We start from the raw sequence: 18495 nt of genomic DNA on the forward strand, positions 1-18495 counted from the left end.
TCCAGACAGAGATTATGGATGTACGTGAGGAGGATGTTTAAGTGACTGAATGAACTGTAGCGGTTGACAGCATACTGGGAGTGTTTGGTTCAAGGTCAGCAGCAGCTCCATTAGTCTGAACAGTATGTGGCCCGTTATCTTTTGAGGAGCATTTCTTTCTCCCAAATACAAATGTGGAAAATAAAACGAAAGGTCACTATCGCAAACTCAATTATATGTCGAGTGAAGTCAAGGCAGGGCGATAAAACATGATTGCACATTAGTGGGTATAATTGTGTCCCTTCAATAAAAAATGTTTTTTAAAAGTTATAAGGTCTGCAATAGAACAGAAATAGGCATTCAATATACAGTGGGGCAAAAAAGTATTTAGTCAGCCACCAATTGTGCAAGTTCTCCCACTTAAAAAGATGAGAGAGGCCTGTAATGTTCATCATAGGTAAACCTCAACTATGAGAGACAAAATGAGGAAAAAAAATCTAGAAAATCACATTGTAGGATTTTTAATGAATTAATTGGTAAATTCCTCGGTAAAATAAGTATTTGGTCAATCACAAAAGTTCATCTCAATACTTTGTTATCTACCCTTTGTTGGCAATGACAGAGGTCAAACGTTTTCTGTAAGTCTTCACAAGCTTTCCACACACTGTTGCAGGTATTTTGGCCCAAGGTGAAAATAATAATAAATCGGAACGCGTCTCTGGTATTATTCAGGGGGCCGGTCCAAATGTGGAGGCGGGCCGAATCCGGCCCGCGGGCCGTAGTTTGGGGACCACTGGTCTATGGGGTTGAGATCTGGAGACTGGCTAGGCCACTCCAGGACCTTGAGCTGCTTCTTCCGAAGCCACTCCTTCGCTGCCCGGGCGGTGTGTTTGGGATCACTGTCATGCTGAAAGACCCAGCCACGTGTCATCTTCAAGGCCCTTGCTGATGGAAGGAGGTTTTCACTCAAAATCTAACGATACATGGCCCCATTCATTCTTCCCTTTACACGGATCAGTCGTCCTGGTCCCCTTGCAGAAAAACAGCCCCAAAGCATGATGTTTCCACCCCCACGCTTCACAGTAGGTATGGTGTTCTTTGGATGCAACTCAGCATTCTTTCTCCTCCAAACACGACGAGTTGACTTTTTACCAAAAAGTTCTATTTTGGTTTCATCTGACCATATGACATTCTCCCAATCCTCTTCTGGATCATCCAAATGCTCTCTAGCAAACTTCAGACGGGCCTGGACATGTACTGGCTCAAGCAGGGGGACACTCTGGCCCTGCAGGGTTTGAGTCCCTGGCGGCGTAGTGTGTAACTGATGGTAGCCTTGGTTACGTTGGTCCCAGCTCTCTGCAGGTCATTCACTAGGCCCCCACGTGTGTTTTTGGGATTTTTGTTCACCGTTCTTGTGATCATTTTGACCCCACGGGGTGAGGTCTTGCGTGGAGCACCAGATCGAGGGAGACTATCAGTGGTCTTGTATGTCTTCCATTTAAAAAAAATTGCTCCCACAGTTAATTTCTTCACACCGAGCTGCTTACCTATTGCAGATTCAGTCTTCCCAGCCTGTTGCAGGTCTACAATTTTGTTTCTGGTGTCCTTTGACAGCTCTTTGGAGTTTGGAGTGTGACTGTTTGAGGTTGTGGACAGGCGTCTTTTATACTGATAACAAGTTCAAACACGTGCCATTAATACAGGTAACGAGTGGAGGACAGAGGAGCCTCTTAAAGAAGAAGTTGCAGGTCTGTGAGAGCCATACATCTTGCTTGTTTGTAGGTGACCAAATACTTATTTTACCGAGGAATTGACCAATTAATTCATTAAAAATCCTACAATGTGATTTTCTAGATTTTTTCCCCTCATTTCGTCTCTCATAGTTGAGGTATACATATGATGAAAATTACAGGCCTCTCTCATCTTTTTAAGTGGGAGAACTTGCACAATTGGTGGCTGACTAAATACTTGTTTGCCCCACTGTATTACTCCTTTTAAACACATGAAGAAAATGTTTTAGAAATTAATACTTTTTAAAACTTGTGTTGATCATATTCCATCTACCTGGCAAACCCAATCCCAGAAATCTAAAGACTATCATATGATTTAAAAATATTAAAATAAGCCTCTTAATTCATAAATCACAGAAAATGAACCAGTTTGCTGAACAGACGTTTACATGCAACACTGCCTGGTTATACAAATTAATCACAAGGTGAACATATAAACAATCATGAATGATTGTCTTCATTTCATTGAGCTCCAAACTAAAGCCAAAGTTAACTGGAGTCATTCATGCCCATCTTGAGCCTGACTCAATATTTATATACTTGTATTTAGTCAACCAAGTAATTAGAATTGTGTAGTCTTCTGTAAAAAAAAAAGACAATAATTAAGTAGAACAATAGAACCTAGAACGTTTTAGCTATTTTCTGGTTGTTATTTTTTAATACAGAATTTCAAAAGTAGTTATACTTCACTGACAAATAGCCTGTCTGTATATTGTGTTTTTACCTTATGATATGTTTACATGCAGGGGTGTAGCTGTTCACCATCTCATTAGATGGCTGAGCACATCCCGAGTGTGTTGTAGTGTGTGTGGGGCAAAAACATCATGCTCGCGTAAAATGTCAAAATGAAAAGGATGCTTTCCATGTTTTGCACGAGGAGTCGATGACACCCTTTGGGGGAAGCCGTTCATGGTAGCACATCTAATCAGCTGTGAATGAAATAGGTTTGGCGATGTGGTCTGCATGTGTATGTGCGTGTTGTAGATACTCGCACCTCTTGTGAGGCTCTGTGCAAAGCCGGCAGATGGTTGAGGTTAACAATAACACTGCCAAACACGCAGGAAAACATCTTCAGCATCACCCAGCTCAGGAATCTAGCCGGGGGAGGAGGGTTAGCGGGAGGACACATGTGAAGAAAGAGATGGAGGGGGGAAAAAATTAAATTAATGACAGGCGATAATGACAGCAGGAGGACAATGGCCACAAGGGAATAGGAGACGGATAACGGTGGGAATAAGATATAGCCAAAAGGGGCTTTTGCTATTGGGCGAGGATGGAGTCGAGTGTGAGAACATGTAAACAAGACAGATGGGAGTGTGACAACGTGAGAAGAGGGATAAGGTCGAGAGAGAAACTGATGACATAAGGAAGACACAAAATGGAATGCGATAAAGAGGAGTGTGTGGGTGTGTGTGTGTGAGAGACAGCTGTAGATAGAGAAGGAGGCAGAGGCTGGAAATGAGGGAGAAAGGAGGGGAGAAGAAAGACAGGACAGAGCAGATTTTGAAGAGAGATTCCTGCAGGCGGAAGGCAGCCTAAAAGTTCATTTAAAGTCGCAACTTTACACTTTTCTCGAGCGAGTAAAAACAGTCACAGCGCCCAATTTTAGTTGAACGCACGACGCGCATCTTTTTCGGCTGCCGCGATCGAAGTGGGTTGTTATGTCTAAAAGCCCTGCCTGTTATTTTATCTGCACGGACAATAATACATTTTGTTTTATTGCACGATCTTTCTCTCTCTCTGCGCGCGATGGGCCACAAATTGCTTATGTTTTTTGTTTTACGCATTATGACTCAAATGCTCTTCGCCAGATCCCCGTGGTATTGAAAGACTAAATTGGAAAACACTTGAGCGACACTTTCACGGCGACTAGCCACGCGTTGCGGTTTTACTGCTCTTGTTGCTTCTAGCTTGAACATAGCATTAGTGTGTTTATGTTCCACATTTGGGCGTTTGTTTTTATGTCGCCTTGCTTGCAAACTGAACTTCAAAACTCTATTTTCAAATCACACGGATGACAGAAGAATACATCCTGAAAGGAGTTGCTCAGTGCAGCTTTAAATCAAAACGTAGAATTAATGTATTTGTAATAAACAAACACACACACACAAACACACCGCAGGTAGCCAGGGGAGATGCAGGTGTTAATGAGGCCGACGAGTGGTGAGAGGTGGCTGAGCTGACCTCGGTCGTCTCCCCCCTCGGGCGCTGTGAGCGCCTCCTTCACCCTGAAACACATGGTCACAGGACAGCAGGGTGAACACATCACAAAGCCTCTTCTGTGCTGCACGCAGACAAACACCTGCCTTGCAGTGAGACAACAACTACAACAACAACATGCTCAGGTGAAGACGTCAGGTTACATAAAGGTTAAACTCAATCCCATCCAAGGAGAGAAAACAACATATAGGGACAAGAGGCGGGGAAAGTGTTCACTCTCTCGGCCCAGAACCCAAGATGGCGGTTACTTTCTGTACATGTTTGCGTCTATTATTACTTCTCCCACTCTCCGAAACATTTTCGGTATCTTTGCCCATTATATATTTACTCAATCATCTACTCCTCCTCTCAGGTACCTATTGCTCTGGCAGACGCTCTCATGGCGGTTGCCAACAGGGCTGGGGTACACCTTGCGCCCACTTACGAACAGTGCGCAGCACACCCTCCGCACCAGCCAGCCGCGATACCTGCGACACAAAAACACACAGAGGCAGCACTTGTGCATTAGTTGAGTGCGCTCGGGGAGACAGCAGCATTTTGGCTGTTCGTTGGCCTGTCACCGATACCTGGTGTCCGTCTCGTTAATGCTCAGCAGGTTGTGAAAGCCAAGGAAGGTGGTTTGTCCAGGCTTCTTGCGCTACACACACACACACACACACACACGGATGATGTGGGCGTCAAGATCAACCCAGATCCAATTTTTAAAAAGGCACATGCAGCTGACGGATGCCATCTGAATGGGGGCATCTATAGAGAGAGCGCAATTAAGTCCTGCCCCCCCCCCATAGAGGGGGAAACAGTATTTTCGTTCGCCACTTGCCTTTTTTATGAAATGTCAAAAAGCTGCAGTGCGCTGGGATGCTTTGACAACAGGGTGAAGAACCCAGAATTAAGTTAGTAAATGCTGTCAAATCACAAGCTTAAAATTATACAGGCAATACGACTTCATTGTGTCTCTCTTGCGCACTATATTCCTTCTCTAAAGCATTTGGATGGTATAGAACCTGTGTGTCAGTGGACTGTGGATACTTCACACGGCAACGCAGTACTTCGTTGGCAAGGGCCTTTGCTAACTTGCCCGATTGTCATTTCAATAGACATGTATTATATGGAGGGTATTAAATCATTTTACTTATTCATAGCATCTCTGGTAGACACGAGGTGCCAGAAGAATACTTTGACATGCTGAAACCTGATGTTTTTAGCTAGCTGCGTGCACTTCGTTGAGGTTTCAGCCCTTTTCAGTCTCTGTACAAGTGTCTTCAAATCCACTAACGCTGAGAGCGTCATATGAGGTCAGTGTATCGAATCTCTTGGGATGCTACGTAGTCTTATAGTCAACCGTTCCCCTCCCCTCCGGCCTCTACGTGGCACACTCACCAGGCTGTCTGGGGTACACTGGTGGCAGCACTGGCCAACAATTGGCCTGAACTTTCCCAGACAGGGAGCCTTCACCCTTTTCTTGATCTTTATATCCCATGACAACTGAGCGGGAAAGAATCGAAAGCAGAATTAACACCACAAACAAAAAGGTTGCAACTACAGGTGTCTCTATTAATTTGTCCACCCCATTTCATAACAACGAGGGTTCAGCTAAATAAGGAAAAACACCTCTAAAAAACACCTTATTATATTGTAATAAGGTGTTTATAATGTCGTGCAAAAAAAATAATGTTATTATTACAGTGCAGGTTCTCATGTTCTCTATCTGCGCATGTACCAGAAAGTGTATTTGATTTCATCAGCGCTGCAGAAATTTTATAATTTATATATATATATATATAGCCAGCTCAGATGCTTCGATTCTTTGCTCTTGATTGCATAAGGAGTTTGTTGTGATCTCTGCGATTGGGTTAACTCTGAATACATTGGAGCGTGGTACGGGGCCCATATTAGACCCGGCCTCTAGCAATCAGTGCACATCAGGTATAACGCAGCTTGTGTACTGACGCGCAGGCCAGAGTGCGTACTAATCAGACCTCAGGTATCCTGTAGCACGCCGACTGCTGGTCAGTTTGACCCATATTTCTGTGTTATGCAACGTCATCCATTAATTATTATGCGTGTGCTGCTGTGCCTGAAATGAGGTCTTAGCTTGAATTCAGACTGATGACCATGTTTAGACTAAATGAGCAAATGAATCTCCAAAGATCAATAATACATTCTCCTTGTTGAATGATGATGGATTCCAGAAAACGGAGCCGCTGACTGAATTAGTGCGATTTCAAACGTTACTGCTATAACAACGCTTGGATGGAATCATCAATATTTAAAATGACCATACGAGTATAAAGAGAAATAAAATGGCCCAGAGGATCCAAGACAATATTTTGGGTATAGCCACAGTCCTGCATATATGTTATGGAATATTTGGGCATTTGGGGTAAAACGTTTATAGTTTGTTGACCAGAATTAGATGGAAGAGCGACTCCGGGAAGTCGTCATGCAACACTGTTGCTGGTCAAGAGCCTAAAGATTATATTTGGACTGCGGGGGATGTAAAAACACTGTATAGGACTCTGGTAGCAACCTGTCAATCAAAAGGTAGCCCCGTCCTAAAGCATAACCCGCTTTATAGTCTATTGTACTATTTTGTAGGACCATCATTTACTAAATAAACCAAAAATAATTCTGTTTTGAAGAAGACTTGAAACTCGAGATTGAGACCATAAACTCATGTTTACAATGAAAGAATAAATCACGTAAGAAGTCATTTTCTCATAGACTTCTATACAAAAATAGAGAGGAGTCACCCCCTGCCGACCAATAGATAGAATGCAGGTTTAAGGCACTTCTGTATTGGCCTCACTTTTCAGAACTTAATGTAACATGAGCGTACAATACATTTAAATTACTACATGATGCAGAGTTATTACATTATGAGTTGCTAAAATGTGCTGGTATCTTTTTGAACTATGGACAGAAACGGCAAATCAGTTTTTATGCTGCATCGCTTGCAGGCTTCAGCTCCATATTTATTACAAAAACCAATATGAGAATGACATCAATCTTCTCTTTTAACGGCAAATAAGAACATTTCCCAAAATGTTGCCGTATCCCATTAAACCTCATGATAAACCACATCCTGCGATTTGGAAAAAACATCAAGCGGAGTGAAGCACATGTGGCCGTGCATGTTTCTGTGGTGATTGTGAAGAACAAAGCGTTTGGGATTGGTGCACACGGGGTGAAGTGGGACATGTCAGTGGGAGAGTCACGCAGGCAGTGTTCTTACTGCAGGTCTGTTTTGTTGGATTAGTGGAAGGATCACGTCTTGGTCTTTCCCATCATTCTTCTCATGCAGCATGGTGACTCCCCTGCAGACTTATACTCAGTGTCCTGGCAGAGAAAAGACAGGAGCAAACAAAAATATTCCAGTGTCCCGTTAAAACAGCAGGAGTTGAACAGTACGCGTCCTTTGGGAGCACATGTGAATGTGAACAAGCTTTTTTGTTTAGTTTTTTAGGAGCTTCGCAATACTTCTGTGACTTTTCAGAGGGCAGTGCTTTTATTTTGAAACAAGGCCTCTACTTTTCAATTTGAGGAAATAAGCACACATCCACTTGCACACACAGAATCTCAGAGTGACATGAAATATATTTTGTCCTCTGGTCCTGTGGCAGGAGACAGCTGGTAGCGCTCACTGATCCATCACCCTGTGCCCCACAGCTACAATTTCACCCATCCAACAAGCACTTTCTCTTCCCCGCCGTCGCCCTAAATCCTCTCCAATTTCTAGCTTTCCCTTCATTCTATTCAGCTAAAGAGAAAAAACGCTTCTCGCTGCCCAGTTTCCTGATTGTTTTCTTTTATTTGACTTGTGGCAAACGTTCCTTTTAAAGTTTTGCGCCCCCTTATGTCCATGAAAACCAGCACAGAACTGCCATTAAGAGGTCGTCTTTACCTGGTGGCTTGGGAGGGAAAACAGTCACCGGCGGGCTATGACCTGTTAAAGCAGGGTGCATAGTCATCAGCTGAAAAGCAGCGCTTACGTAACCGACGCCCGCCAAGAAACAACAGTAATGAGCGTTGGCGTCGTAGGTCACGATGGGATGTGATCAAGCTTAAATAGGTTACCTAATTGATGGCGTTGGCCGTGCCTGAGCTCGAAGGAGTAATCATTAGATTAAGGTGGATTCAATGCAGATCAAGAGGCAGCGTACTGGAGAGAGCGAAGGCAGTTCAAGGCCACCATCCCAGGAGCGCCTCGCTATGGTTACAAGATAAACGAGACGGAGGCTGTGTGATGGCACAAACTCTTCGACTAAATCTCTCTGCGGTTCATCGGGCTCGGTGTCGTGTAAAAAATAAAATAAAAAATAAAATGCAATGCCAGTAACAACAGCAATTCCCTTGAAGTGATAGATACCAACTGAGATTTGATGCGTCACACAGAAAAGGAGCTTTTAGTGAAGCACAAATACAGATTGCTGGTTTGGTGCCGTGTGGCAGATCCATCTTCTGCCGAACTACATTTACGAAGAGTGGTCCATGTGGATTTGAGAAAGTAGCTGATAGATATTTAAAATCAAAAGGGAAAAGGTTAAATCATAAAAATAATACTAAAAAATAAAAATGATTGAGCTAAAATGTTGAATCGTGATCCAGCCTGAAAAAGAAAAGGTGATATATATATATCACCTTTTATATATGTATATTTGGCCGTATGGCCAAACGCTCATTAAGCGAAGGAAAACACACACACATGCAGAGATCTCTTACTTTATGGTGACCGGAAAGACTTTTCATTTGCGTCTGCGTCACCTGCTCTGTTAATCCCACTCTGCCCCATTAACTTTGCTAATTAAAACTTAAGCCATTCCCATTGGGAGATGCTCCATTTCAACTGGCTCAAGTTCCCACATTCATTACCGTCTCTGGTGAGAAGAAAGAGGATGTTGAGGGTCCCAGGGCGGCCGTGATGCGGAGAGAGACGGAGGAGACGAGGTAGCGAAGCAGGTAGGTTGTTAAACTGTAAATTAAAAACAGCCGTAGATTCGGCAAAGGCTGTAATTGGGTTATATAAGCAACTCTCAGGAGACGGCAGTACGCCTAGACTACAAAGAACAAAGAGCCTCATTCCTCAATTCTAGACGTCAACTACAAACATAATTCACACGCAGACGCGTAGAAAGACGACTGGCGTCACACGTTCCTCCTCACAATTTATGCTGGTTTAGTTCATCCTCCGCCCCTGGTAATTTATCACTTATAGTCTTTAATTAATGTGCTGTAGTTTGCGAGATTGTGATGGCCCAAGCACTAAGTGGGCCCATGATGAGAAAAGATTAAAAATCAGAAGCCATTATGAGCTGCCAGGTCAGGTTAGAATCGAATTAATTTCAGAGCAGCAGTCGAGGCGATGGCGGCGGTCGACTCTAAAAACTGCTGTGAGTGGAGGGCTTTGAATACATTGTGGGTATAGTTGTAAATGTACACCGTTCAAAAGTTCAAAAACGTAGACATGTTTTTTCTCTCAAAGAAAAGCACTGTTTCTTCCAACGAAGACAACATTAATCAGAAATAAACTCCATACGCTGTTAAGGTGGAAACTTCTCCCCCCCGGACCCTTGAAGGTCGAGAAGATTTTGTTTATTTCATTTTCATATAGAAAATGGAATATATAAAATATACATATATATATATATATATAGTGCCAGATCACAACAGAATTCGTGTAAGGTTCCCTTTCCTATAGAACAGATATACACCTTGTTCTTTTATTAAACAAAATAAATGACACACACACACAGGCTTTTTTTGGGATCTGTGGTTTCAATCAGAGCTCGCAGGTCTCTTTTTTTCCCTCTGTAAATAAATGAAGGAGGAGTTAATCATTTTAGTGCAGGGGCTTTAAATATCCGTCCAGAGTAATATTTAACTTGGTTCACACGTTGCTGTCCAAGAAGGTCAAAAGGTTGGCAAACTGTCAGACAAATTAAGCAGAAAAGCTGCTGCGAGGAATTAATGGTGCCGGTAATCCATTAATCTTTGATTATCTTAGCAGCATCGCTTGCGGCCACATTACTCCAACTTCATTATCATCATGGCGTGGAGGGTTCTCCGTCACAGGAGGTGCGAGGGAACCGCAGCATCATCCTCGACCGAAGTCCTCTCTGAAACCCTGCATGCTGCCGCAGGCCAACTCTGAGCGGCGGACCTTATTTGACAACAACCATCCCCGTAGTTACATAATGTGGTGGAGACAATGACACTAGTGATCTCTCCGAACACAGAAACAAGAAAATGGGAATGGCTTTGGCAGGGAAAGGATAAGTTCTGTGATGCGTTTGTGTTAGAGAGGCCAGATAGATAACGCCACAGGGACATCGACGTGAAGGGCTTTCATGTCCAGTCTGCAGGTAAACCAGGCGAATCAAAAGGAATGTGATTACGGTATTCACGCAGACGTCTATGCACCCGGATGCCTCAACTGTCTCATCCACCTGGAAAATCAATCCGTGAATTAGACATGTGCGTCATTGAGCCACAGAGCATCATTGATTTCCCAGAACAAAAGGAATACGTACCTTTACGCTCGGCTCCCTTCCGCTCTTCAGCTTCACGCTCCGTTTTGCTTTAATGGCCGAGGTCCGGGCTCGTAGAAGATCCTCATGCAACACTCTGACGGACAAGAACAAAACCAAAAAGGGGTTTCACACTCTTACTGACTAATTTGATGATGTACTAGCTATTCATGTTATTTATTTCCATCTATATGCACATGGCATGGTTTACTTGCAGTACAATGCTACTAACACAGGAATCCGTATGAAATTAGAGAAGCAAATAATCCTCTTTTTGATAACATTATAAAAATCACAGCCTCAACGTTCACGGTAAAATGATGAAATAACTGCATTTTGTCCGACAAAGGCATTGCTGTCCCAAAATTAGGCTATTCAGTATATTTAGCGCTAGAGAGTTTTATCACCTTTACTTGTCCCTTCACGTCCCGTGCACTTGTTCATTAACAGGTGTGAAACGATCACTTTACTTTTGTGACGGCATTAGTATTTGTTACAAAATTAGGGGAAAATATATTGTTCATAATGATACAGTAGGTTTATGTCAGCTGTCATTTGGATCCTAATTCATGCACTTCTCTTCTACACCTTTAATCAAGTTACATTTTTCCAGCCCAGATCCCAATATACGCCCTTTAATCTGTCCGATTGGCCTTCTAAATTTGGCACATCTTATTTTTATAAGAATTTACGGTTCTGATTCAAAACCATTAAATCAGAATGAACAGTTAACTGGGAGAATGAGACATTTACGTAAAAACGTATAAAGGAGTTAGAAATAAACCTGTCCACTCATGGTTGAGAGTTACTAAAGCTTCTTTCACCTCATAAACAGGCCCAGGCTTACAGGGAGCCCACACCGGTCAAGTTTCATACAAAATAATATTAATGAGCGATAGCAGATTAATGATCCTCTTGTGGTTGAAAACTACTAAGGGGCGAAATGCTTCTGGAAGACCCACGTCTGATATTGTATACCATCCTCTGCAGACCGACCATGTGACACCCGCCTTGCCGGCTGGAGATGCGTAACCATGGTAATCCGTCACCAACCGAGGAATCTTGAAGTCTGAACAAATGTTATTTTATATCTTAGAATCCTTTCAAAGTGGACATCTCATACAGAACGGTGCGTTATGAAAGCGCCTATTGTGCTGATCGGAACAGTGGATCCAGCTTTACAGGGACAGCGTTGGTCCCTTTATGTCGTCCTCTTCCCATTTGCATTCTGGGGGATGTGGCTCACTTCTATACGGCCATCTGTAGGATTTAGATTCCATCTTTATCTTCCGATTGTTGTCAGGCTGGTGTGTGGATATGACTCAAATGCAGACACTGCAGGCTGACCGGAACCATTTTAAAGTTTTAAAGATGGTAAAAGTTTTCACCATATCTCATTTTTATTTCCGATTATGATCACGATGCTGATTACATATCAGCAGCATAACAGCTTGATAAGTGAACTGTTCAATGAAAAAGGGAAAAGTCCAAAGCCATCTGATGGGTGGCTGGAGAGTGGCATTTAGATGGGGTTGTAGGTTAAAGAAGGGAGAGACCAACCCGGGGGTCGAAACCGAGCGAGCGGCCCGACCAAACAATATTTAATATTCACACACTCGTCAAAATGCCCACGCTGTAGAACCTGGTTGTCACGGCGCTTTTGGTGTGATTTGATGTGGGTCCCCCTGCTCATCGAGTTACCAAAGACGAGGCTCAGACAGAACGATAAAAAGATCAAATGTTTGTGTGAGATAATGAAAAAAATTGCTGTGACTTTTGATGTTTCTTTCACGAAAACAACATTGACGCGTGCGTACAAAACTGTACACGATTATGATTGAGTGAAAACAGTGGGGGGGAGGCAGGCTCGGTGAAAAAGAGAGCTCCGAATGTTTTAGACTAACAGGATCTGTAATTACACCGATCATCGTGTTTTTGACTCACAGTCTGACGGTAATTACGCCGATCGCGGAGCTGTTTCTATCCGATACTGTGAAGTAAAAATAAAGGTTTCTACCTTGCACTTGGTTAACAAAGAGGGTGCTAATTACATGTCAGACACCCTTCCTCTCTCACCCTACACACCTCCATGTTACTTCCCCTCTCCTGCCTAGAAACATCCCTCCCTGTCAGCTGTGACGTTTTATGGACGCGCCTGAGCCGAGCTGCCGGGTTTCACCGGGGAAAGGCGAGAGCCGAGAGACCTGCAGCTACGCTTCTCCTGAGACAAATATAGAAGCCATGGGCCACATGGACACGTGAAACACGTGCAAGCATGTGGAGAGGAGTGAGAAGAAAAAGCCTTTAAAAAAATAATATGATGTAACCTGATGTCTTTTGCAACTGGCCTATAGCAATTGGGCCAAGAACGAGAAACAGCGCTTGCAGCTTTTATGAAATGCTTGAGAATACCATCTCAGTGTTTTGTCCCCTGAGCAGAGGCAACACAACAAATAGTAGTAAATAACATACTCGTCTCAGTCAAGTTATGATTGAACCACACACTGCAGGGGTGCCCGCACTTTCTTGGCTTGCGAGCTACTTTTAAAATGACCAAGTCAGAAAGATCTATCTACATTAATAATGCTAAATAATAATAATAATAATAAATAAACAAATAGTGTATATATATATACATGTAGCACATTTCCTCACATTTGGGTACCTTTCCTCTATAAGTAAGCCATCTCTGATTACGGCCGTCGCCATCCTGGGGGGTTTATTTGCAACAGATAAACGGAAGTTACCAGATTGGGAGCTACGTAGCGATGGCGTATGAGGTTCTGGTCACGGCAGTGACCGGTCAATCACAGTCAGTCCACCCTGCTTTATGGTCTAATTAACCATCATTATGCTGTATTTAAGAAGACTTGAAACTAGAGATTGAGATTATAGACTCATGTTTACAATGTTTACTGAGGGAATAAATAAAGACAAAAGTAGAGTCATTTTCTCAGACTTCTATACAATCCAACCTCGTTCTGCAACCGGAGTCGCCGCTCAATGAACAAACCTGATAACGCTCACCAGCTCCGACTGCTGCAATAAGGCTCGAGTACCAGCTGTGCTCGAGGAGAGTGAACTGTGCAACGGGCAGGTTGGGTTTCTGGAGGTCTAGGCTGGATATTATGATCATTAAGTGTAGGTCGGAGCATTTTAGTTACCAATACCAGCCTATCAGATATATCGGTGTTGCCGATATGTTTTCTGATTTGTGCTGATATGAAATGGAATAATTTTAATGAATTCAATGGAGAGAAATCTGCTTTGGCAATTGAAAAATGTCTGTCTCTGCTTGTCCAGCAGGACACTTTGCTATTTTACTGTGGCAAGCACCACAGTGTGGGAGTGCTCATCTGCATATCATCCCATATACAGCTAACACAGCAGCATTTGTGGCAAAATACTACAGCTTGTGTTGTTCACGAATGGTTAAAACGATAAACCTGCACTACAGACAGATTGCGATACACAATGAAGTCGTCTTAATTGATAATAAAACGCACGTAGACGACTAAACATTTCCCAGAACATCTGAACAAATTCCTCAGTGAAATCAAACTATTGTCTTCATCCAGATTACTCTGTGTAGCATCTCTGGATGTTGAGCATGTTACCCAGCCTTAAGCACAACTCACACATTATTTATGACATCCATCGACATACTAACTGTGCCACAAGCAGAACAAACTGCCACACGCCATTCAAAATCGACTACAGAGCGGAATCGTTGTCACATCGACCAATGACCAATGCCCTCTGTGATGCATAGTCACGAAATGTTCTTTATATATACACACACACACACACACATACAAAGATACATACACATATACTGCCTAATATCAAAGTGACAAGAATAAAAATTCTGAATAGTCAAACAACTGTGAATGTATCTCTTGTGTATCGGTGCAAAAATCACACATTAGATTTCCCTGAAGGATGCACCGATGGGAAAACAGTGCAAGCCTGTTTGATCAACACCAACTAGCCCATAACATCCGTGTATCATCATATTCAATCATCTCGGCCATCTTTGACCCAGAGGTGAGCGTGTTGCACTGTGCTGCAAAGGAGCTGCAGAATGCGCTGACCCGATCGAGAGCGTGTCGAGCATGAGCGCGCCTCCTGAGCAGCTGAAAATAACTTGACAGAGAACTAACTGAATCTTATGAGGTCAGAAACGCTGACCGTCTCGTCTCGAAGTGACAGACTTAAGAGAGACAGACAGTGAAGACGTCTCACCGTGAGCAGAGGCGCTGAGAGAATTTTAAGGGTGTGTTGCCGTGCAGAAGGATAAGCAGCACGGCGGGATCATTAAAAAAAAGCTTGAGCCCTTTCAAAAAAAGATCACAGCTGTGAATAATTGGTTGCGTTTGAGGCCTAGAAAGCTTGAAGCTAAGGCACATTTTAAAGAAGGGGGAAGGGCTGCAAATTACTTTTTTTATTTGTATCACCAATTATTATTAAATGTATCAAATCGTCTGGTCAATAACACTTCATTTATTGACTTTGTTCCCATTGTCGGGTTTCTATTCATCTTCCTAACTTTTACTGGAGGAGGTTAAATTTGAAACAAAGAGCAAATTCATATACAGATAATTATTGACGGTGGCATTTTTGATTACCTGATTCAGCGGATACATTTTATGCCAATTAATGACTTTGCTCTAACACAAAAGAAAATGCATCGCTTTTTGCTTCAGTGACGAATCAATTAATAGACTAATAGTTTCAGATGTAGTAAACAGAGCCTGTGATGCTTTTTCACTGTCCGCAGCTGAGAGACACAGTCTACTAATGATGTCTATAATTCAATAACAGGAAAAATAAAGTATTCAGCTTCCAGCACATCTCTGCTGCACCCATGATCTCTGTATGCATGTAGGCCTAGAGCACGCACGCACGCACACACACACACACACACACACACACACACACACACACACACACACACACACACACACACACACACACACACACACACACACACACACACACACACACACACACACACACACACACACACACACACACACACACACACACACACACACACACACACACACACACACAATAAAACTATGATGTAAAATTTAATGAAAGAGGACGGTAGCAGAATCTGATTCGTCTGACCAACAGATGAATAATGGGAGACAGAGGTGTATCATTACCCCGGCTTTTATTCACGGTCACAAGAGTTATTGCAATGGTGTACAACAAAACAGTTGACAGCAACTTTAAATCAGGCCAGAAACAGACAGCCGCAAAAAAATACAACCGCAGACTTGCTCAAGGCTTTCGTCACACTGCACACGGGCTGGATTGATCTCGGCCAAACAGAACCTACTTTAAAAGAGAGCAAGGTGAAGCGGTTTGAGCCAAGAGTGAAATGATGGGGCGTTGGAAGGCTGCGGGATCGTGGCAAAACGAGCAGCGCAGATGAAGCCTGAGGCCATTGGACACAGTAAAAAGATATACGAGCTGAAGGGTGGTGCAGCGAGTCTGATGACGGATGATTTTAGGGGGCACATCACTGCTTTAGTGTCCTCATGCGGCGTAGAGCCTCAACGGAGCCGTTAAGCAGTAAGTCACATCACCGGGCGCACACATTTCAGTCAACCTTTCAGTTACGGAGACATAGACCATTATATCATTGCTATATAAAGCTCATAGTTTATTAATGTCAACTGCAAGAGGTGAAAGGGGGGGGGGGGCAGTGGATTGTAGGAAAACGGTTTTAAATGGCAAAACTCGAAGCAGAGGCCACGATATCCTTACTTTTAGTTACTTGTGTGGAGGCATTACCAAAGCTGATACCATCACTCAGACCTGCATCCAATTGCACAGCAGAGCTACTGGTCCCAACAATTTCCCCCCATATTAGGCCATTATAAAAGACATGCCCGTAAAGCTGCTGACGGGGCAACTCCAACCGCGCAAGGCACCCAACATTTATATTTGTGAAACTCTCGCCTAGAAATGACATTGTTATTTGTATGAAATCTTGCCAATTTAAAGTCTACAGGTCGAGCGAAATGAGCGAGGGGCAGAGTTGGGAGGAGGAAACACAAATGAGCATGTGCAGAGCATGAAAGAAAAGCTGGAAAATAGAAAACATTTAATTTCTTTATACAAGGAAGGGACCGAAAACATCTAGGAGCTTGGTATCGACTTTTTGTAATACATCCATGATCGGGCCTTAAAAAATCCTGGATATCACACTTCCCATAATGCAACATCAGTAACATCAGCAGGATAATCTTTGGGAAATTTAGAAAGCTCCCTCTGATTCATGAGTTTTCTCATGGCTGAACTTCCCTGTTAAAATAGATGGAGCGAAAAACTATAAAAACAATATTCAGTTAAATATGGTCCAAACCAAAGCTTCCACATGAAGCTTCTGAGTTGCATTTTCAATCCCAATTATAAATACTTAAATCTTAAAGCTCAGACAATCTGACCAGTCTCATGTTGACTGGGCAACTCTGCTGACAAAGATATTGGGCTTTGTTCAAAAGCTCTGGTGTGGACCTTGTAATTGTCAAAGCACTGTTTTGTTAGTCCCCGATCACAACTTATACTGCACTTCTTTAATGCTGCCGTACGGTTTTATTTGCAGTCGAACGTTGGATTAACGGACAACAGCCAGTGTAGACAAAAGGTTGATCTTACCGCTTACTAATTACGATGAGATAAAACATGTTCCGATAATCAAACGGCAAGAGACGTCGACTTCAATCAATGTTTTTTCCCTGTGAATTAATTTGTATCACTTGGTTGCGACCCCCCCACCCCCGTCGTCCCCCTCTTTCTCACTTGCTCCACAGGCTCACCGGCTGTTTTGCACAATGCACTTTGCCAAGGGGTTATTATTTTTTTAAGCAGCCTGTTGCAACACGTCTCGATGTGATAGAGGCCTGAGGAGAGAGAGATAACTGGATCCTCTGTGCGCTCAGGCGGGGGCTTCTAGAAAATGAGGACAAAGTGCCGATAAACATGAGGGCAATCCATGCAAGCACTCCACAATCTAAGAGCAACAGGGGTCAAAGTATTACCAAGCCTTTATTCTAGCGGCTAAATCATGAAAATAGCCAACGTGTTGCACATGAACGGCCTGGAGACCTACACTGGTATAAACCATGGCGGCTCTTAAGGTTACATTATAAAGTTGTTCTAATAATTACTTCCATGTTGCCTGGATTGACCTTCCTGTTGGACGGTTTTGTTGTTCAATCATATTGCTTTGTTATTGGAGCGTAGTTGCTCCACCACCTACCCCACATCTTAAGCTCAATCCGACGAATGTGTGTTTTTGTGTTATCTTCACTTATTATTGGGAACACATTTTGATACCAACAGCTGAGACTGAAGGGCTCTTCATAACCAGTATACTGGTCATACATAATTCCGGTAATATCATATCTAACAAAAGGGAACTAGGCTCCTTTCACAAGTAGATTGCCACGAAACGGGTAATGTGGATGTGGAATTCTGCCACATGCTTTACAAGCCTACGGAGGAACAGAGAAAAGGGATTTATCGAAGTCTCATGACCATAACTTTAAATCTTATACTATCAGGCTGAGGGCTCTGTGGCTCTATGTCAGTGTGAAGGGAGACATGTGAGGATCATTAGGTGGGCTCGATGAGTGAATATTCTATGGGAATCTGCCCCCTTCCTATCTTTCTCCCTCTGAAGGAATACAGTGGTGTCCCTGTTTATCTTTCTTTTTTTTCTCCTGCCAAGCACCATCTCTGATTTGTGAAGAAAATAATAGCCCAAAAGAATTCCTCCCTCCCAGGCTAATTCTCAAAACAATGTGTAATTTATTTGAGTATTACGAAAACAAGACAGCACATGCAGACACATTCCCCTCCAGAGACCATGGACCGGACATACCGAGTGGTAAGGCTTGAGACTGGGGGGGGGGGGGGGGGGTGAAGTTGGTTGGAAATGTTAATAGTCCTTGGTTGGA

At 43.1% G+C, this 18495-nt stretch overlaps 1 protein-coding gene across 1 annotated transcript in view; it reads right to left on the reverse strand.

Annotated features, from left to right (window-relative positions):
* gpat2 (glycerol-3-phosphate acyltransferase 2, mitochondrial) overlaps positions 1 to 18495 on the reverse strand; it is a 104219-nt gene that overhangs the window by 17175 nt on the left and 68549 nt on the right. The window contains exons 3-9 of the mRNA XM_056419730.1: positions 10520 to 10613; positions 7225 to 7328; positions 5370 to 5474; positions 4556 to 4626; positions 4346 to 4456; positions 3887 to 3997; positions 2764 to 2863 (exon numbers count right to left, since the gene is read on the reverse strand). Coding sequence (XP_056275705.1) covers positions 2764 to 2863; positions 3887 to 3997; positions 4346 to 4456; positions 4556 to 4626; positions 5370 to 5474; positions 7225 to 7296 — 570 coding nt within the window. The 5' untranslated portion in view covers positions 7297 to 7328; positions 10520 to 10613. The remainder of the gene's footprint in view (positions 1 to 2763; positions 2864 to 3886; positions 3998 to 4345; positions 4457 to 4555; positions 4627 to 5369; positions 5475 to 7224; positions 7329 to 10519; positions 10614 to 18495) is intronic.

This window comes from Pseudoliparis swirei, chromosome 7 (assembly GCF_029220125.1).
Source record: "Pseudoliparis swirei isolate HS2019 ecotype Mariana Trench chromosome 7, NWPU_hadal_v1, whole genome shotgun sequence".
Taxonomy (NCBI): Eukaryota; Metazoa; Chordata; class Actinopteri; order Perciformes; family Liparidae; genus Pseudoliparis; species Pseudoliparis swirei.